Here is a 22,407-nt window from a genome sequence, read left to right as displayed (position 1 = left end):
ATTAAGCTAAAAAAAACTGCATAGTTTCCCTTTAGACACAGCTTAAGCTGACCAAAGTGCTGTGCTAAGAAGCACTACGGTGCTTTATAAAAGAACATTGAAATATAAAAATAAAAAGAATATCCCAACAGCAAGCAGCAACTCAACATAACAAAATGAGAGATTAGTGTGTTAAAAACGCCAGTGAGTAAAAATTTGTTTTTAGCCATGATTTAAAAACAAAAAATGGAGAGAGAGCACATCTTATATGTTACATCTTTACCATTATGTAAACCTGTGATGCTCAGTCGACCACATTATTCACGCAGCTTTCTCGTGGCCTCCATTTATCATCCTGTCCCTTGAGGGCCTTTATCAACTGCAGTGTAGATTGGCAGCAATTGTTTATCATACAGTAGAACATTGTGTATGTGTGTGTATCTAGAAAACAGTGTTCGTGTTTGTGACAAAGAGACCGCTGGCAGCATTGATTCAAGCCTTTCGGGACTTGCCTCCATCCGCTTTTCCTGGTGCCATCACCTCTCTGGCTGTCACCTTTAGTAAAGAGACTTGACAGCCGGGCAGGTGTGTGTGTGTCGGGTTGTGTGTGTGCATGTCTGGCTGTGTGTTGATCAGTTTTTGCATGCTTGCTTCTCTCCAGGTATCAGTCTGTTGGTGCCTCATGGGGGGATCGCGGAAGACACTAGCTGGGAAATGTACATGGTCATCAACCAGGAGGACAGCAGGTGAGGGACCCTCACTGAGACGCTGCAGTCTGCTTCTTCGGCTGCTTGCTTTTAATCTTTCAACTCATCGCACCGCATCTCTCATCTTTCTTCCTGCCACGTCGTCTCCTCCTTTCTTTGTTGTACATGCACCGCAAACAGATACGCACAGATCCTCTCATATGGAGATTACGCAGTGCCATGTACAGTACACATACTGCATACATGTACAGATGCCGACATATCCCCGACCAGCATGGGGTCTTTGCTCATCTTACAGTCACTACAGGGGAGTACATGATGTGTCACAAATACATTGGCAGCTGCAGATGGATTACATTACTGCCTTAAGGAACTGTCTCAGCAGAGAAAGATACACTCTATGACTCTGGTAGCCCGTTTTGTGTTTGTAGACATAACAGTGACAATATCTGTTTCGTATCGTAAAGGGTTAGAGTGGAGAATATTGTGAACTTTGTAAAGTCCTGGTGATATTGATTGGGTTTTTGGCTCGGTGCAATGCGATATGCTACAAGGTTTAGATGCGTGTTGCCTGCCAGCAGGAGTCTATTTCTGTACCTTTGCCGTCAAGATTTTCACAAAGCTATTACTTGGGAAGAAAATGGCATGACAGATAAGAACCGTTTGAAAAGGGGGTGTAATACCTTTGACTTCTTTGCAACAGAGCCTCACAAGGCATCTGACAACCAGAAGTCAGGTTTTGGACATATTCTTGATTTATAGCAGACAGTATCAATGTGTCAGCATATCTGCGTGAAACCCTGCTAGCAAGCTATCGCCCTAACAACACAGCTAACTGCCTGTGCTTGTCAATGAAATTGAATTCCTACATCCAAGAGAGAATAAAAAGTGACATTTAGCTCCATCTGAAAGTCATCTCAGCTGACCTCCACCCACCCACTGAGTGCCGAGGGTCATATTGGTAAAGATACAGATCAAAGGTCACTTACAGGTTGCGGCTCAGAGCTCAGTTAGCGGACTGGTTATGCACTCCCCTGCCTAAAGTTTTCCCAATTCAGCCAAGCTGCTGCCCTCCAGACTCCTGCTTTGCTCTGATAAGCCTGATGCTGTTTACTTCTCTGGCTGGCGTTTAAAAAGCTGCAGGAGCCGTGCACCGCTGAGCTGTCAGTCAGCGCCTATCTTCTGACAGCCGCAGAGTCCAGGGGAGAAATTGGATCCTTTCTTCCCATTCAAACTCGGCCATCTACATAAGACGATGCTTTACTCTGCAAAGAAAAGGAATCGATCAGCTCTGCCTCGGTTTCAGGTGTTCGCGGGAGCTTTCGTCCGTCCTCTGGGCTTTACGAGGTTGTTTTGTGTGTGATCTTCTCCAGCTCAGATGGCGACAGTGGGTAGTCCAAGGACAGAATCATACTGTGACAAGCTACACCTGATAGGATGTGACTCACATAAGTATATGGGTCAATAAGTTGAGCAGTATCAACCTCCTGTTTTGAACATACTTTGCAGGAAGGCACCGATAACTCTGTAGTGTCAGTCATACTCAAGTCAGAATAGGCTTTCTTTTAATTTTTTTGGTTTGTGGTTGTTTTTGATGTCATGTTATTTCTACTGTCCTGAGTTGATTGACGCCATTTAGTATTTGCCGAAAGTGGTCTCGCTTGCTGATTGCTACCTGGCTAGCATAACATGCTAGCAGAAGCTATTGATAGTCTGTGGATGTTGAGCATTAACATTTGACAAGTCAACAAGTAAAAACAAATTAAACAGCTGTCCACAGCACCAACGCTGTTCACATTGTGTTCTGTGGATTATATCCAGGGCAACCGGGGTACTACTTCAGGAAAGATGATTGTTTTATATGTATTTTATTTATGGCTGTGAGCACCACAAATAAAATTCCATTAACCTCCATTGATGATGTGTATTGTCAGATACCACTAGAGTTATGTACTGTTTTTTTTTGAGTTGGTGAAGTGCACCTTCAAAATGTGCCTGTTTGGAATAAGCCAATTGCTCTGCCTCCGGTATTTTTCCCGTATTGTATTATTCTTTCTTAAGAACCACTCATCCAAACAACTCCACACTGACTAACTAACTAACTAACTAACTAACTAACTAACTAACCAACCCTAACAGTGCACTTTGTTAAAAATGCCTACAACTGATTTGTCAAAAATATTTATTTTCAATGCAGTGTGATATTTAGCTCAGTCCAGCTCACGGCAATTTGAGAAAAGCAGATGACCAACACAAAAAACAATTGTTAATAAAGCAGCAAGCCGCAATTCCAAGCTCAAACCTTGAATTGTGTCATTCCACGTCCAGTCATTGTGAATTTAAAGCGCCCCCTAGTGGTCAATTTAAATGAGACTTACAGTGTGTGTGTGTGAGGTCAATATGTATGTCTTTGCTGGAAGTTTTTTGTTTGTTGGACAAACATTTAGTTATTTATAGCCTGATTTGCGCTGTATCACCTGCAGTTTGTTTGCATTTATAGCGGCCCCTGGTGTTCAATTTGAATGAAACTTTCAGGGTGTGGTTCAGATACTTATGAGGACATATCCTGAAAGACTTGTGATGATTGGACAATGAATATGTGATTTATAGTAAAATGTGTGTAAAGCCACGCACCTATCTTGCGCTTGTAGCGCCCCCTAGTGGCGTACATAGATAAAACTGCCTGGGTATATCTGGGGCACTTATCTGAACATACCCCATGAGTTTTTTTGATGATTGGCCTTACGCTTGCTGATTTGTGTTAAATTATGTCCAGAGCCACGCCCCTTTTGAAGTTCATTGCTCAATAACTTTTAATTAATTGAGATATATGCTTTATACAACTCGTAATAAGCTTGATCCATTGACAATTCACTGAATATTTGGTGGCAAACGGAGCTACGGTGTAGGAGATCTCAAAAATGTGTTTTTCAAAAAATTCAAAATGGCGGAAAGATTTTCTAGGCGGACCTTAATGATCCTTGAGGCTTTTTTGTAGAGCACATTAAGCTGCACCTGTGTGAGAAGTTTCAAGTCAGTCAGACTTACAGTGTGGGGGGCGTTGCCTTTCAAAGTTTGCATTTTGAATTCTTACCACCATGTGGCCGATTGGGTTCTTATTTCTATAGAAGCACATGCACACCATTTCCAGTTGTTCCCCTAAAGTTTCATGTTTCTGGCTCATTCCAGCTCACGCGAATTTGAGCCGCCGCGGCAGACAAGAAATAATAAAACAGACAAACTTCGCAGTTTGAACCCTAATAATGTCACGCTGGATACTTTTGTGTGAAAAGTGAAAGAGGTATGCTGTGTGTTCTGCACATATGATACAAGACTTAAACCCCAATCTATTATCTAAACTGTAAACATCATCACAGAGTGTTATTTCTTTGCTTTCATAACCACAATCTAAATAACCATTGCTAAATAACCATTTTTAATCTTTGCTCACAGGCAATCTGGTGAATTATCATAGTCTCAGCAGCAGGTAACCTTGGTTTCATCTGAGCCCGGGGCTTATTAGCACAAAAGTGCAGCTGCAGGGCCACGGTGTTTTCTGAACAGGAGATTTTATTTTTAGACAGGAGATCATAACCTCTTTTAATTTTGTTGATTGGTGACAGTATAATGACAAAGATTTATACAGCACTCTGCACTAGAAACTGTTAACTAAATAACAGCGGTCAAACAACATGTTTTGCTACATGGGACCGCTACTCTCTCAGCACACACACACACACACACACACACTCCTTCACCTCCATCTTATTTATAGAATTATAGTCATTCACCTTACAGGTAAGTGTTGCAGGGATGGAAACTACTAGAAAATCCTGTGCTGTCTCCTAATTTAAAGATATTAAAAATAATTGGACTTTACTTGGTCTCCCGGAGGGTGGGATCACCGATAGTAAGCACAAGAGACGTTTCAATTTACTGACTTTTGCTGCAAGACTGAACATTCTACTCTTCTGGATCAAACCTGCTGCTCCAACAAGACAATCATGGCACAATATTGTTATGGACTGCATTCCTAGTGAATACATCACATGCACGCTTCAGATGCTTTTTATAAGGTCTGAGACCCTTATTTGCAGCACATTGGGCCCACGATGTCATCCTCCTTGCTTTAAGGATTTCCTAGACCAGCCTGGCCTGTCTTTGTGACATGGTTTAAGTGCCCACTATCTGACGAGCTCCTTGTAGCCTTGCTATGTTATTATGCTCTGTATTGATTCTCATCTGGATACTGCTTTGCCTTACTGCAGAATATTGAGAAGGGGGAGATGGAAAATGCTCTGTTATTCATTTTCACTTTCATAATCATTTTCTATTTACTGTACCCACATGCGCACATTCTGCTGTTATTTTCCTTTCCCGTTGTATTTTGTTCCCGCTGTTCTGTGTGTTTTGTGTTTTGAAAACCATGCAATAAAAATGTTTAATAATAATAATAATTAATAATAATAATAATAATAATAATAATAAGAGTACTTGTTAAAAAACTACTGAAGTAAGATAGGAAAGTACCAGGAACTATGTGCCAAATCAATGCTGTATACTAGTTGTATACACAGTAATTGTCTGAGCTGAAACGATTAGTTGATAAAGCGATTATTTGCTTGAAAGAAATTTTTATCAACAACTACATTTATAAACAGATCAACGTTTTAGTAATCAGCTAAAGTAAAAAAGCCAAATATTTGTTGGTCCCGGCTGTGTGTGTGAGGATCTTCTGGTTTTCTCCATTTTATATCGCTGTTAATTGAATATATTTGGGGAGACTAATCAACACATCTGTAGATGTCAAATTTGGCTCTGGGATGTAGTGAGGGACAATTAATTAACTCCAAATTAATCAGAATGATCTTTGGGAAATAAATTGGAATTAGAATGGAATCAGGACACAGCTATTGACCTGGTTTGGTGGTATAGTGTTATTATTTCAACATGAGAAGTGTAACCAATAAAAAATAGTACTATTAACATCTAACTCATTCTCTCTCGGTTGGTGTTTCCTATATTTGTGTCCACACACCCTTTTCTGATGCATTTGTGCCTACTTCTCAGGGTCTGTCCCCGCTGCAGTTGTATTAATGATGTTGAGAAATATCCACGCTGCTCCAGTGACAACAGCACCAATATCATGTCCTGTATATGTGAGGTGTCCAGCCGGGCCAGCTGCATGACTGATGGTGGTCCCATTGATTGCTCTCAGTCTTCGGGGCTTCCAGCCAAGATTGGGCCCCTGGCCAAGAGTAGCTTGGCCCAGCTAATCTGTCACCAGGCTGGCCAGAGCCGGCTTCATAAGCTCCATCGACCCACCAAGCTTACAAGCTGTGTGCTAAAGCCTGTCCTCCCTAGCCCTACTGTCCATTAGTCTTGGTGCTTTAATCTTCCTCTATCTGTGTGTGCCTGTGTGTCAGCTAGTCAGGGATTGATTCATTATAAGTGTCCAAGGATTTGAGTGTACTTTATTCATAGGCAAGGGTCACACTATGCTATCTGTGTGCCTCTTTAGGCAGGGAATCCATATAGGGCTGTGCAATTAATCGAAATTTGGATCGTGATTAATTTTTCACTGTTTCTGAAGTTCCATAATTGCAACATCTAGTAGGGGCGCCCGGATAGCGCAGTTGGTAGAGCGGGCGCCAACATATAGAGGTTTACAACTCAACGCAGCGGATCCATTTGCTGCATGTCATTCCCCCCTCTCTCCCCCCTTTCATGTCTTCAGCTGTCCTGTTGAATACAGGCCTAAAAATGCCCAAAAAATAACCTTTCAAAAAAAAGTCAATTGTGTGAAATAATTGGTATTTCCAGATTGACCAAAATACTTTTGTTTATGATTTGTTTTCATAATCGTACAGCCCTAATTTCACAGTACTGATGTCCATGTCTTCATTTATAAATATATAAATAATGTATACTATATTTAAATTACAATGTTTTCACTCTATTGTTTGAACACACTACACACAGGCCTGAAATACAGTGTCAGGTCCTGCACATGCACCTGCTGGACAGGCGCCCTGAGCAGTTGGGGGTTCGGTGCCTTGCTCAAGAGCACTTTGGCAGTGCCCAGGAGGTGAACTGGCACCTCTCCAGCTACCAGTCCACACTTCGTTCTTTGGTCTGTACGTAGACTTCAACCAGCAACCCTCCGGTTCCCGACTCCCCACGGACTTAGCTACTGCCACCCTAGTCTCGCAGACCTTGGTCTGGCTAGTCCACACAGCAATCCAGGATGGGAGAAAAGCGTGCTCTGGTTTATCCGGATATCCGGCCTAAATGAGTGAATTTTCGTCAGCAGCGGAGCAATCCCGGAAGTGGAACGTCAAGAATATAGACTACTGCCACCCCAATTCATATCGTTTTAAAACTGTATCAAAATGCAAAGAGAAAAATCATAAATGTTTGTGGTGTCATGAGATGTGTTTTCTGTTTCAATATGTTCCTTTCCTGTACCTCTCTGTGTGCAGCACTGTGTCCGAGGATGGGCCAGAGATCTTCTTGAGCCCTACGGTCACGTACGGCCCACCAGGCCTTGACCTGTCCTGTCCCATAGCTATGACCATAGCTCATTGTGCGGAGGTGGCTGCTGATAATTGGACCATCCGGCTAAAGAGACAAATGCAGGACAACAAGTGGGAGGTGAGAAATTTTCCTTCAATTTCAATTTCATCTGTAGTTATCAGGTCAAAAAACCCTACTGCAACACCAGTGCAGAATGTTAACAAGTGCAAACACACAACTTTCACCAGTGCCCAGAATATCAAAAACGATCTGCTATAACTGCTACCACTTACTTTGATGAAAATTTCCATCCTGCAGTGTAGTCATGCAAGCACATAGCTGATTTCAGGGTTGCCAGCTCAGATTTGTCATTCTGTATAAAAGTCAGCCTTTCAAGCTCTACCTCATGCTGTCATACATCCAAAAGAAATGTCAGACCAAGTGCAAATGACGGCCATTAGTCATTGAAACACTCATTACTTTTGCCAGTTTAATGATAATGGTATTTCAAAGCATTACTCGTTTATGAATCTGTGAATTCTGCATTGCAGCTGTTCATAAACTAAAACACAACAAGCACAATTTACATAGCAATGAGAGAAAATCACAACCATATTTGTACACACAGCTTCTGTATGTCTGTTGTTATTTATTATATGGCAAAAAAAGGGCATTCTTTTTCAATTATTCTTAAAAAAATAATTATTTTACCAGGACCAACTGGACTGATTTTTTTTTCAGTAATTCTTTTGACTTGAGTGAGTTCCAGCAAGAGAAAAAACAATAAAACACAGAGACATACGATATAATGACCAAAACATAGAAGCTATTTAATTTGTCTGCTGGAGCTACTCATTAAAAAAAGGTTTAACAGAATAAAGCCCTATAAATTGTCCCTGAACTAGAAGGTTGTTTTTGTATACCGCTAAAAGTTTTATGCAGCTGTTCCACTCTGATACCTCAGTGTGAGGACAAAGAAAAAAATTGACAAGTGTGCTTGTTTTTAAATATTTAAGACTTCATTGCTCTAAATACAGCATAGTGCTATATCTGTGATTGCTGGTGTGAGATTTTCTTTTTTCACATCAAGCTTTTTTTCAGTAAAATAACACCTCTGAAAAGTCCTGTAGAGCTACTTCAAAGCCTCACAGAGACTTGTTCAGACATCTGACTTCAATCCAAACACTCCCTCTCAATGTTTTTGTTCCATCTTGGCAGAGTGGACACATCTAGTATGCTCTTTTAATGTTTAACTAACCTCATCAAAAAGCTTTGGGGACCTCATCGAGTTAGAATGACCCCAGAGCCACTAGCTTTGCTTGGCCTTGGAGGGCCTGTGGTTTTCTCCCCAGCCTGGTCCTTTCACTATGTCTTGACATTTACACAGACGTAATTTGCCGGGGGACGTGTTGCACAAAAGGGAGCTATCAAAAACCCCATCACTGATGGTGGCTATATGCCATCCAAAAGGAGAGAATAGGAGAGAGAGTCGGCTGAGAAAGACGAGACCGACAGAGACATGCAGACGAGATCATAGAAAGAAGAGGAGATGTTCTCCAAGAAAATGTAACGGCGGGACCCGTCTCTGTCTCAGGGAGATAATGAGCCCTTCATCTCAGGAAGGATGCTTACTCAAAAGCTAATCTCTGGAATTAGCAATATAATGGGCGATGGAGGTCTCTCTCCCCCTCAGTCTGTCTCTCTTTCCTTCTCACTTTCCTTCTCCCTCGCTCTGTCTGCCTCTCAGTGCCATTTCCAATAAAGCGTGCACTTTTGTCCCGCTAGAGTTTGACTCCATCATTTCTCCTTGGCTGCCTGGCAGGGATGAGCTATGTTATGGAGATCCTTCTGCTGCAGCTTTAATGGGGCAGGTTTAGGAAGCTGTGGGCCACTAAATTACCCTGCATTACTTAAGATGGCTCAGGCAGGCCATATGCAGAGGGGACCTGTGGGTCACAGTTATGTTTCAAACGTGATTTAAGGAGGATTGAGCACAAGATGAGGAGCAATTGGCCTTTGGACACAACTGCACCCAGCTAATCCGTTTTGTCAGTGTAACTGTATCTCCATCTGTTTAGGTAATGTGGTATTGTTCATTTGGCCCTCGTTCAGCTTTGTACATTTCCTGATCCTGAGTCTGTGTATGAGGTAAAGTTTCCAGTTTACTGTCTGCGAAGTGTCAGAATAATATCCTTGAACAAGTCAGCCACCTTTTGAATTTAAAATACTGAAGTTATGACCCTCACGGCCTGTTACATAACAACCTTTAATAAGCTAATAGATGGAATAATATGTCTCGTTCAACATTGGCTGATTTGTGTTCAGCTTTTAGTTTGCTGGTTCAGTTAAAGCCTCTTTCTACCTCTGCAAACAAATTTTTGGCAGTAATTGAAATGTTAATATTCATGAATCAGTATGCTCAGCCTCAGGCGGTTGCTGATCAGCTAGTCTTGCTTTGCCAGACCTTCCTACACAACACTGCGGAGGAGGGTCTGGCTAGTCCACACAGCATTCCGGGATGGGAGAAAAACAGCTATTAGCTCTGGTCTATTGGCATTTCTTTAAACCAATCACAATCGTCTTGGGCAGTGCAAGCGCCAAACAGAGTCCCGGTGCCGCTGCCGAATAGCCCCAGGAAGGAACTTGTTTTGGTGGAACGTGCAAAAATTGTTTTAGTCGTGCGACAGAAAACTCAGATTGGACAGCTAGTCTAGCTAGCTGCTCTGAGGGGCAGTTAACCATAGTCCTCAGAAATCCACCGGAAGAATGGCAACAGAAAGAGAAGAGAAGGTAACCGACATCCGGCGAAATTTCCAGCGCAATCCCGGAAGTGGAACGTCATCGATAAAGATCACTGATCAGCTGACAGCATTCCAATACTGAGCTGTCCTCCTGAGAAACCCAAAAATGAACTATTAATGGCTCTGATTATGTGTTTAATGCATCAGATATAAATATGGTCTCTCCTCATGTTCCCCCCCCCCCCCCCAAAGGAAGTGATGTCTGTGGACGAGGAGAGCACTTCCTGCTACTGTCTGCTAGACGCCCAGAGGTGCCATGTGCTGTTGGAGCATCCAGGTCGCTACGCCCTGTTGGGGGAGCCGCTGAACCAGGAGGCGGCCAAGCGGCTGAGGCTGGCTGTGTTTGGAAGTCCGGATAACTGCAACTCTCTGGGCTTCACCCTCAGGGTCTACTGTGTGGACGACACGCCTCATGCATTTCAGGTATGAGGGAGGATGGAGGATAGAGAGGGAAACGAAGAAGAAACTGGGATGATTCAATGTAATGAGATAGTTTTTTGCTTAGAATTGAATAGTTTTGTTTCTTGATCACATCTTGTTTATGGATTTACATTTACTTTAAACTTGTATACGTGATGTGTCATGAAACATATTTAATTCAATTTAATTTTCTTCATAGTGTCTGATCATTACTGGAGTTCTCTCTAAACACTTTACAGATAGAGTAGGTCTAGACCAGGGGTTCTCAAAAAACACATCACTCAAAAGGTCCGCATCTGATTTTTATACCAGGTCTGAACTTTGAGAAGCCCCGGTCTAGACCATAATTCATACATAATATACAACGACCCAACAATTTCCCCATGAGAAAGCATTTGGTGCGACAGTGGCGAGGAAAAACTTCCTTTAACCTCGAACAGACCCTGACTCCTGGTGGGCGGCCATCTGCCGCTGCTGGTTGGGAGACAGAGATACGGGAAAAGATATGCAAAAATATGATTTATAATAATTATAGCAGTTGTTGGTATGATGAACAGTGGCAATTATAGTAACAAATTGTTAGGAGAAAAAACAGGAAAATCTTTTTTCTGAAAGAAAGAAAGAAAGAAAAAGACTGAATGAAGATTCCTACTATGTTTGCCCTGGTTCTGGATGACTGTACTTTGGCACAGTGGTGCTTTTAAGCTCAATGTCACCATGCTATGATGCTAACAATCACTGCTATCATTGCATAGTTCTGGAGGTATTTGGTCAAAAAACAAAAGTAGTGACAAAATCTGATTATGGCGCTAGATTAAAAGGGATTTAAATGGATCATCATTGTTTACTACACTTCACCCTGAGTAGGACATGAATGTCTGAACCAGACAATCCATTCAATAGTTATCTTGACATTTCCCCCTAATACCACAAATGTCAACCTCATGGTGGCACTACAGGAAAAGTTAAAGGATCACCAAAGTCATCAGCATCTGGGCATCATGAATGCATGTACAAAATGTCATGGCAATTCTTTGACTAGTCCTTCAGTCCACTGAAGTGGCTAAAAACATGAATATTTCTAACAAAATTTGAATATAATAGGATGTAAAATATATGTATATAACAAATTGAAATTACAAGAGTTTTGGACGTTGTGGCTAGTGTTTTTGCCTGGGAGAATTGCTGTCTGGGTTTTTTGTGCTCCACTGAAGATCTGCCTGTTTCGTAACATTGCCACTGGGAGATGCTTGATGACTAGGAGACAAAGAGGGACTTTTAATTACAAAGACAACAGATGCTCCAAGGTTGCTTCTCTGCCCTTTCTTTGCGTAATTTAATTTGCTCTCTGTTAATTGAATGTGTTTCAGCATTGCATTCCATGTGATAAGTATTTGAACAAGTTAAAATGGCACATTCTCAGATGCGGCACCAGTTTGTCGCTGTGCTCCTGTGTGATGCTTTGTGGAACGTTTGCCCTTCTCCTTGCACACAAACACACCTCTTTCTGTTCAAGTGTTCTGCGGCCAAAACTACTTTTTTACAAGAGCGATTTGTTTCTATCTTAATTAAACACCCGCACACAGCTTTTCTCAAGCAGTGCTGATAGTTGTCCTGTGTAGCCACAGGCACTACTTCACTTTTGGCTTGATTCAAGAGGTAGAATTGCATTGGAACAAAGAAAAATTGGGTGTAGGCGCCAAGAGCCAGTTCACCCCACCTCTCCCATCAGTCAGACATGGTTATTTGTTCATTTGTTCTTTTTTTTGTTGGCTTTTGTTTGTGCTTCATACGACAATTAATTTCCCCTGTGAGCTTGAAGCAGGAATTGATCAGGTTCAAGACAGCCTGCTTGCTTTGAATTCCCCTTCTCTGTGTGATGTGTGACTGAGAGAAAAAGCACCATGCACACCGGACTCTCACCCCCCCCACCCCTCGCCGCATTCCCAAGACACAGAAAATGGAAACACAAACATGCATACCAACACATGCACGCAGGTTGTCAACCATGAATTCAAAAATTCAACAATATCAGAAGGCAGGAAGGCAAAAAGTATAATATTGACAAAAAGACTTGGATTTTGGAGTTTGGATTTGTATCTCTGTTTATGTCTCGTCTTTGTGTACGACCAATGTGTTTAACAATTCTGACTGCTCTCTTTATTTAACTTTTAGGCTCTAGCAGTGTCGGTTTCATCCCTTTTGTGTCTGGTTGCAGCAAAACAAGCTGTTGAGCTTTTCAACTTTCAGGGGCCAATCGTTCTGGATGCATTCTGAAGCTTTAAAATGCTTCTCTGCTTTTATTTTTCATTTAGATTACATTTTTATCTACGTCATGGTCACAGTGTTTATCGAAATAAGATTAGAGAAGATAAAACTGTATTCAACCCGAGGGAAATTGCTGTGCAGCAGTTGCAATACATAGTAAAGGGAGAGTGCAAATAAAAAAATCTACGATAACAATAAGGTCCAAATGCCAAAACCAGGTTAACAGTATGGATCATAAACATATAAACAGGTTAACGGTAGGGATCAGTCTAGGTGGGTTTCATATAGATATGGATGTACAGTATCAGATCTGAAGTATGGGTAAGTGCAAGAGTACAAAAAAATGTACAAAGATCACAGCACATAAAAGCTGAAGCTTCCAGCGTGCACAAGCACTAAAAGCTTCTACTGTGTATTTGCAGTAGTTTTTTGGTGTTACTTTAACCATTCATTTGTGTTTGTGTTACATTTCCTTTCACATATCTAAAAAGGGTTTTCAGAAAAGGAAGTTTATATACAGCCCATCACAATTGCTTCATGTTTTCCAAGGGGCTTGTTTTGTCTGACCAACATTCAGATTTAGTTGACTGTCACAAAAGACGAAAGTCCAAAGTCTCAAATCAATGTCTCATGCATTCTCACTGATAACCAGTTTTATTTATGACACTTACCGCTAACCCGTTTAGAACCTGTTTACATTCCTAGCATTTTTTTTGCACCACACTGATAATCCTTTTTTTACATATTTTGCTTAATTAACACTCTAAATCTTTAGAGTTGTTGTACGGCAACTGCTGCACAAAGATTTCTCTCGGGGTAAATAAAGATCTATTTTATCTTTTTAAGTGATTGTCAAAGTAGTTGACAATTAATTTGATTAATCAAATAATAGTTTGAGGTTGTTTTTTTCAATTTTACTCTTCACCCTAGATGAACTACTACAATGTATCTCAGACTTGTCTGTGTGTGTTTTCTGTTTGCATATAAATTGTAGGTTTGTTATTAATATCAAGAGAAACATATTCTTGTACATACTGTGTACTGTACCTGGCTTGAATCCTGGCTTGATACACTGAGGCAATCACCCATGTAACATATCTGCCTTTTTTCCCACTTCCCTACCCCACGAAAAAAAAAAAAACACACCTTTCCTTATCAGGAGGTGGTGGTGGGGGAGCGCAGCAGGGGCGGGCGGCTGCTGGAGGAGCCTAAGATGATGCTGTTCCGGGGGAACACTTTCAGCCTCCAGGTGTCCATCCAGGACGTCCCACAGTTACTCTGGAGCATCAAGCCTTTCACCACCTGCCAGGTAGGCAGTTTATAACTGTGAGTTTGTGTCAATTAGTGCGAAGGAATTTGAGCAGCGAGCAAGTTTACTGTATGTGCATCTCACTTGTAATGTACACCGAGTTCACAGAGAGAAGCTGTGCACCTTCATCTTCTCAGCTTCCTCTGTTCCTCCATAAAAAAAACTCTCACCTCTACCAGTTTTGCTTTTCCTTACTTGGTCACATCAAAGCCAAAGGACAGCAGCAAGGGCACAGCAGGAGATCACTAAGGCTAGCTATCTCACCTACACACACACACACACACAAAATTAATTATGACTGCCAGGCAAGCACACACACACACACATCTCCTACTTATCATCCTAGGGGTCTACATGCTGCATGTTCTGCTTTGCCCTGTGATGTTTATCCCACCAGTGACATCCTATTAGCTGCATAGTGTGTCCGGAATACCAACAATGTGTTCTTGGAGAGGGAAGAGCCACTATAGCGCTGTTCCTACGGGGAAGATGGCTGTAGGCTTTAATTCAGACACCACTCTGGTCTGAAGGAGGCTTTTACAAGTAGCCGTCCTCCTGTCTGATGGATCTGAAGAGAGGATGATTCACCCTATAAAACAGTGTTTTTGACCTGTTCTCACTGTGCCACTGTCTGGGTCACGCAATAGTTAGTAATGGAAGTTGAAATTGGCCTTTTAGATTCCATTTACTCCAAAGGTCTGTTACTTTTGGGTTTTCAGCTGCCTCTTTTGGAGGATATGCAGTGCAAACTGTAAATTAAGGCATGTCTGTCCTGGCTCCATAATCACATTACAGTTCTTGATCTAACAGATTGGCATATTATCAGAATTTGGAGAATACATAACAAGGTGGATACGTCTGGCTGGGAAAATCTTAAGCTAATGCTGTTGGCTGTACAGTTACTAAAAAATGTATGATTTTATAATATTACATAGACTATTTCTGCAAATGGTGTGGGCTTCTAATATTTATTGACCTAATGGTTGCGTGTAAAACTAGCTGCACTGTTGGTTGTAATGCAAAAGTAAGTTGATTATTTCTCCCAGGCAACCTTAAGTAACATAATGTAGAATATATTACATCTTTGCACTAATGGCTCCAGCTCTTTCAGCGTTAACAGGATACATTTTCGTCCCTTGGGCTCTAAATGCCTGTTGGTGTTCTGTCTGATGGGTAAACTGCTTGATTAGGTAACGCCATTGATTGGCTAAAGAGGCTACTTATTCACTCCTAATTAATCATGTAAACAGCAAAGTGGGTGACAAAGCAGGACTGAAATAACTAATGTCTTTGATTTAATGAGTTTGTTGTCTCCTCCGCCTAATCCTATCGCTGTCCTCCCTGACCGCTGTCTGCCTGTCCTTGCTCTGCAGGAGTTCTCCTTTTCTCAGGTGTGGGCCAGTAACCAGCGTCCCCTGCAGTGTGCCTTCTCTTTGGAGCGATACAGCCACTCCTCGTCTCAGCTCTCCTGCAAGATCGGCATCCGCCAGGTCAAAGGCGAGGAGCAGATTCTCCAGGTCTACACGTCTGTGGTGGAGGTGTGTAGCACTCGTAGAAACAGTGTCCTCAGTGCGTGGGCAGTCAAGCGGCTTGTTAATAGGTTCTTTTATTACACTGAATAACTCTTGATTTGATTTAAGGGTTTGCTTAATGAGCCTCTCTGAGAGCTTTTCATGTATAGATTGCAAATTGTCTTGATAAGTCTTTGTCCTTGTCTTCATATTGAGCATTTCAGCTGCAGTATCAAAATCACCCTGACACCTCTCCGTCTTTCTTTCTTTCTTTCTTTTTCCTTCTTTCTTTCTTTCTTGCTGCCAGAATGAAAAGGGAGTGGTTCCCTTTTTCAGTCAGTCCGACTGCACCATCACCTCTCAAACAGGGTCAAGGGCCTTTAAAATCCCTGTGTCCATCCGTCAGCGGATCAGCGCCACCTTTGACACAGCTAATGCCAACGGGAAGGACTGGCAGCTCTTGGCTCAAAAGCTTCACATAGACAGGTATCAGAAGTGTTTAGAGTCCTAGCGCTCTAACTTCAGCATTTTTTTCTTAGTCTTTTTTGTTTGCTGTTGCAGTTTCCCTCTCACTAAGTCATGTACTGTATGTGTTACACAAGCTGAGATATATGAAACAGCTGTTACGTTTTGCTTAGGTGTTATTACAGAATAATGAATAGAAAGCAGAAATGCTGTATGTAAACGTTCCCACTTTGAATGCTATTTTTAATCTGGAATTTAGGCACCGTGTCAGCTCTAATCTTCCATCATTCACCAACCAGCCTTCAGTAACACACCACACTGCTGATTTCATTATAGATCTAGAAACACATGCACAGAGAGAGGGGGGAGGGGGGAAGAGATGTAAGGGCCCACTTTAGCACAGTCAGAATAACAGGAGAGAAGATGCAGTGGTTTGCAGAAATAGGAAGGAAGGTCTGAGACCGCTGACAGGCCAGCCGCTGGCAAGAAAATGTGTTCATGTTAGCAGCATCTCTACATGTGCTCCATCCTTCACCCCATTCTAAACTTTCCACAAGGTCGTGCCAGGTCAGTATTGGCATAGTCTGCGGAGGATTTCAGTTGTTTGGAATAGGGTTAGCACTGTTTGTGCTTCAGAAGAAAAGTCAATAATCAAGAGCATATAGCCAAGAAGACTCTTAAATCTGTGCCATCAGCTCCATCAAAGCACTTGAGGAAAAAGAGTACTGAAAGTGAGTATTCTATCTTGCTTGCTAGTTGGACAAACATAAGAGGAAAAGTAAGCTAAGACACTGTGACTGAAAGTATGTGATAAAGGAGTTCCACTTAAACAGAGTCTGAAAACTGTGTCTATGACTGACGACTGGGAAAGGATTTGAGAGTTTTGCTTCTACCCAATCGAACACACCACGAAGCATGTAATGAGAACGTCTCTAACAAGTTAAAGCTGTGGTGGGTAGAAAGCAAAAAAAACGCCGGGATTTGAAGTGAGTGAGACCTCTTCCTGCAGCTCTCCCCTCTCTGTCGCACCGGCAATGCATCCGCAGAACCACCAATAGGAACGCGCTCTCTCTCTCTCTCTCTCTCTCTCTCTCTCTAAAATGACCTGTGATTGACCAAAGTCACCCGTCACGGGCTAGATTATCTAAGGCCTGAATAAAGAGCCAAGAGGAGGTGCAGAAGTCTAGTTTTCTCTCAGACCACTTGAATTACAATATGCTGAAAGATTATTATGGGATCTTTACCCAACCAGGCTAAAAATAAAGAGCCTATCACAGCTTTAAGCTGATTGTTCTAATTATTTCTCTGAATGTGTGGAAACATCATCATACCAAGGGCAGAATGGGGGGTAAAAAGGAGAAGTGGGTGGAAATCCCATTGTAATGAAACAGTGCACTCTGTTGGATAGGCATTATAACAACAGCACAGGAAGAAAATCTATGTAAATGAAGTGTTGCTCCTTTTTATACAATAAACCATCTGGTCTCACTACATTTTGCTGTACCAATAATAATGTTGACCTTCAGATAAACCAGTTTACTTGATCTTTGCTGACTATAACTGCCTGTCTTAATAGTCTGATTACTTTAGAGCAAACCATCAAGTAAAACCGTTTTATCAAATATTATTTTTCTTATACTATGAAAACAACAAGTCGAATCTGACCTGTGGCCCTTTTCTGCCTGTCTTCCCCTCTCTTTCTCTCCCCTTTTCCTGTCTATCCACTGTTGCTGTCGATTAAAGGGATAAGCCCCAAAAAATAATCTTTGAAAAAAAAAGAAAAAAAAGGGGCACTCCACCAATTTTACACATGATGTTCAGTTTAGTCATCAAGACGAGAAGGTTACTACTCAGTCAGTGAAAACAGCAATATGTCTTCTATTGCTCTTCTTTTTTTTTCATTTAGCAAATAAAATGCACTTATGCCTTCAGGCACAAACAAGTACACATCATAATACAGGAGAGTTGACTACAACAACAAAAACATCAAAAAATAAATAAAGAATGAAAATAAAACAATGCAATGAAAGACTAAGGTAAGTTGAAAATGAAAATAATAATAATACAAAAATATTTGAAAATCCTCAAATAAATAGGGCCAGATCTTAAAATAGAGCAATTTATTTGACCTCAGGTGGTTTCATCTGTTTTGAAAAAATGACTCTCACGATGTTAAAGTGATGTCATCAGGGTCGTCTCGGCTTGGGCTTGAGACTTAAAATATGAAAACAGAAAGGCTGTGTTACAAACTGGGTGTGTGGAGTCTGACCCATATTGGGTTAAAAGTCAGGATATATCTGCCTCGGCTATTTTAATCTTTCCTCTTTTATGAGTTCCTCATGTGTATGGAAGTGCAATACTACAGTAAATCACTGGAGTCACCCTTTAAAAATGTCTCTGCGTTGGCCTTTTAAATATAATTAGTGCAAGGCAATCACTTCATTGCTGAACAACTATTAACTGGCACTTTCATTTGTTCTCAGTGATTGCCCCCTGCATGGCGATCCACTCTAATATAATATTCCATTTTTCCCTCGCCTGTAGGAACCTGTGCTACTTTGCATGTCAGGAGAGCCCATCATCAGTGATTCTGAGTCTGTGGGAAGCCCAGCACCAGGACTCAGGGGACCTAGACTCTCTGGCCAGTGCCCTTGAGGAAATCGGCAAAGTCCAGTCCCCCAGGACCGCCACTCTTGGCTGCAGCAGAGAAGAGCGGGACTCAGAATTCACTAAACTTGGGTAGGGACGATTCTACAGCAGATCAATATAATGATGAACCTTTACTGCATGAACACTGATGATCAGGTGTACTAGCTAACCTATGGGGAGGAGGAGAAAGAGGAGACGCAAAGAGGACTGGAACGGAAACTCAGTTTTGGACTGTTACTAAAGGAACACCTTTGCTGAACCAAACGGCAAAAACAGACAGACGGGAATCAAGGAACAACCAATGGAAGTCAGTGAGGAAGTATTTCTGTTATTGAGAGGCACCACCAAAATTTTAGAAAAGGGACATATAAGTATCCTGCACCCACCTTTTGATTGAGAAATGTCAACTCCTGACAGGTTTGATAACCTGTATTGAAGGATTATGGATATCTGTGTGAAGAGGACTCTCCACGTAGGATGGAGTGTGTTGTAGACAGACAACGTCAATCAGGCTGGTGTTGTGACTTTCCCAGGATCGGATGGGCTTGCACTTGCCCCCAAAAAGTCCTCTGGGCTGTCAAAAATATTTAGTGTAATGTCATTTTGTTGTCATTCACTTTCCAGATCCCCTAATGCTTTTTTTTCTTCTTTTTTTTTCGTCCCTACAGCGTGTGTCTGATGTTAGGTGCTGGAGTTAGAGAAGGAAACAGAAAGTGAGGAGTACTGGATATCACTTTTGTCAGAAATACTGACAATGATTAGCATTTAAAAAGATCTGATGATGTCCACATGCTAAGAAAAATAATGTAAGTCTGTGTAAGAGATGACTTTATAAACTGTGCTAAATTGGCATTGATCACGTGGATAACTATCATTTAGCAAGAAACACCCACATGTAGAACATTTTCAACCCTACTTGCAGAATACATTGTCAAAGCAAAGGCTGCAGAAGAGGATAAGATATCCCAATGTAAAATGCAATGCAGCCAGAGGTGCACCGCATCCCCTAATGTCTAATGATCAACTTCTCTGTGTGATAAGTGACTCCATACCCGACAGACAGTGGGAACATTACATAAATTGCAAATTGTTGACGCTGGTTAAGTGGTGTGTATGTTTAAGACCCTCTGGGACTTAATGTTTTTGATTATTATTTTCTATTTAAATTTTGACTTTTGATGTGAGCTGCCTTTTATGGATCGTATTTAGAGACACTCCCACTCATTTGTCTTCTCTTCCCAGGCAGAGTTGCTCCACCTGCCCCTAAACATGATAAAGTGATTTTGTGTTGAACTCTGTGTTGTGTATGTGTGTGTACTTTTAATGAATTCAATTCTTGAAAGGCCTGACAGCCCAGCATACTGTTTGGTGAAGAAACCAGCCACAGTAAATCTTCAAAAACTGTATTCAGCAAAGAGATGAAACAATTAAATACAAAATGCAATGTTTTGGAAAGATGTAAAAGATCCAAGTAAGCACTCTTTAAGTTTGATGGCAGATCCTGTCATTCCTTCATAGAAGTACTTAAAGGGATATTCCGACATTTTTGGAAATAAGCTATTTGCTCTCTTGCCGAGACTTAGATGAGAAGATCAATACCACTTTATGAGAATGGTAACAATCTTTTCTAATATTTTTAATTTCCCAAAATGTCAAACAATTTGTTTAATTAACTTAGACTCCCCGTTCATATGCAAGCTGCCAAAGAAGCTCCAAGCGTGCTCATGCTGGCTCTACAATGGAAAAGCACATTCCTGTTGATGTGTGTATTCATGGAAACATTCTGAGATATCTAACCACAGAGATATGCATGCCATTCCATAGTCTCTGAGGTCCTGATAATCCGTTTTCACTGAGCCATGACTGCCAAATAATCAAACTGCAAATAATGCAGACCTGTAGTTTATCAGCAAGCCTACTGTATCTGTATGGATCAAAGAACACCACGTGTACAGACAGACCTCTATATGGAGACTGATTCTTCAGTATCAGCTGGAAAAGGTCACAGTGTAGAAAGGCCAAAGCTTGGAGTATTACACTGGGAAGAAACACACTCAAATGTATAATGTAAAATGTATTATACAGACAGCAGGATCTAAACCTACATACTAAGCATGTAAAATACAGTTAAGTCTCTTCACTAGACTTTCCTTATGTTTAAAAGTACATTATGAGGGGGTTGAAGTAACTGGGGGTGCAACTAATGAGTATTTTCATAATTGATAGTATTGGTTTGGTCCATAGTTTGCCAGAAAATATAAAAAGATGTCCATCACAGTGGCACATTAAAATCTCTTGTTTTGTCCGACCGGCAGTCCTAAACGCAAAGTATCTTAATATCCTAGAACACAAAGGTGTGCAAAAAGTCACACCTGAAGCTGAAACCAGTGATTTTGTTTTTGGCATTTTAGCGTCATGACATATAGATGAATCGCCTAATCATAACCGCTTTAGAATAATAGTAGTAGTCCTACCTTAACATGTGCTCTGCTATAAACATCCTTTAAACTCATCAATGAAATAAATAATTTGTGTCAGTCAAACAGCCAATCTGGGATTATTGTTGTCACCATCCTGACTGAAGGTCAGTCTTAAAGGTATTCCAATGTAAGGTCATGCTACCAGCACACGTTATTATGGATCCCACGTAACTTCTAGGGAAGTAACCCCCTATGAGGCAGCATGATTGGTTGGGGTTAGGAACAAATCTGGTTACGTTACCTTGCAAAAACATGGATGCCGGGTGAATGCTATCGAAGGCTGGGTCTTGGTTAGAAGTTGCGTGGGTTCCATAATAACGTTACTGGCAACTGTAGTTAGCATAGCTGCTAATCAAGCTTAAGCGGTAATATAGCGCTTAGCCTCCTCAGCTACAAGGTTAAACAGCTTGGCTTTAGGTGCTAGCTAGCATACAAATCAACTGCTTAAAGCAGCTTTTGATAGACTTGGAAACCTGTTCTTTTAACGACTCCAATAAGCCATGAAATATTTCAGGTGGTTAGTCCTTGTTTCGTCAGATGGACTGTTGGGAGTTTCAGTAGAACAATTTTCTTTTTAGAGATTTCAAGCACAACCAAATTAATATGGACCCACTGTAATCTTAGTGAGCCTCCCGATTGAGAGGATAATCCACATTTTGAAGTAATTTGTGAAAATTACATGAAACTGCTACATGAAAGAGTTGGTGCTAGCAGTGCGGTGATTGGGACAAGCTTGTTTCTTCAATTCCTCAATGGACCAGCATGCATACGTGTTACTCCCATACTTACAGTAGGACTACATTGACTTTTTTTTACAGCAGTCAGATTATTTGAACACTTATTTCTTCCTCCTGGGATTAATGGCTCCTTTACCGTATTGATTTTCTACTAACTTGTAGCATGCTGACAACTGTGGATGAATTCTCCCACTGTGCCACCTGGAAGAGCATTCATACCTATTCAAGGTCTGGAACCTCCTGCCGAGCTGTAGTGTTAGCTAATGGTGCCAACGTTGCTTTTTCTCGAAAAAAGGTTATTACTGTAGCTGGTCTCAAAAGAGAAAAGAATCCTGTGAGTTTAAAGACAGTTTCCTGAGATATTACCCACAATATATCCCACTGATGTATCATCACTATAAGAGCTGACTCCTTCAGAATCATCTGTTGACCTTTCTGCTGAAGCACAGAAAATGTCCTATATCCTCTGTGTGATAAATCCTTTAGGGTAACTTTTTTGTTATTATTATTATTGTATTTACAAATGTTTCAGTGCTTGGGATGGGATCAGTCAGATCTCCTTGGA

The 22,407-nt window shown here is 41.3% G+C and overlaps 1 protein-coding gene across 1 annotated transcript in view; it reads left to right on the top strand.

The window, feature by feature from the left end:
• LOC116704220 (netrin receptor UNC5D) overlaps positions 1-20,879 on the top strand; it is a 202,641-nt gene extending 181,762 nt beyond the window's left edge. The window contains exons 12-18 of the mRNA XM_032539517.1: positions 641-725; positions 7,169-7,340; positions 10,196-10,426; positions 13,851-14,000; positions 15,374-15,538; positions 15,819-15,997; positions 18,521-20,879. Coding sequence (XP_032395408.1) covers positions 641-725; positions 7,169-7,340; positions 10,196-10,426; positions 13,851-14,000; positions 15,374-15,538; positions 15,819-15,997; positions 18,521-18,719 — 1,181 coding nt within the window. The 3' untranslated portion in view covers positions 18,720-20,879. The remainder of the gene's footprint in view (positions 1-640; positions 726-7,168; positions 7,341-10,195; positions 10,427-13,850; positions 14,001-15,373; positions 15,539-15,818; positions 15,998-18,520) is intronic.
• Positions 20,880-22,407: the final 1,528 nt, after the last annotated feature.

The sequence above is a fragment of the Etheostoma spectabile genome, chromosome 16 (assembly GCF_008692095.1).
Source record: "Etheostoma spectabile isolate EspeVRDwgs_2016 chromosome 16, UIUC_Espe_1.0, whole genome shotgun sequence".
NCBI classification, from domain to species: Eukaryota; Metazoa; Chordata; class Actinopteri; order Perciformes; family Percidae; genus Etheostoma; species Etheostoma spectabile.
The sequence above is the reverse complement of the archived record's forward strand: the minus strand, read 5'-3'. Positions and strand labels throughout refer to the sequence as shown.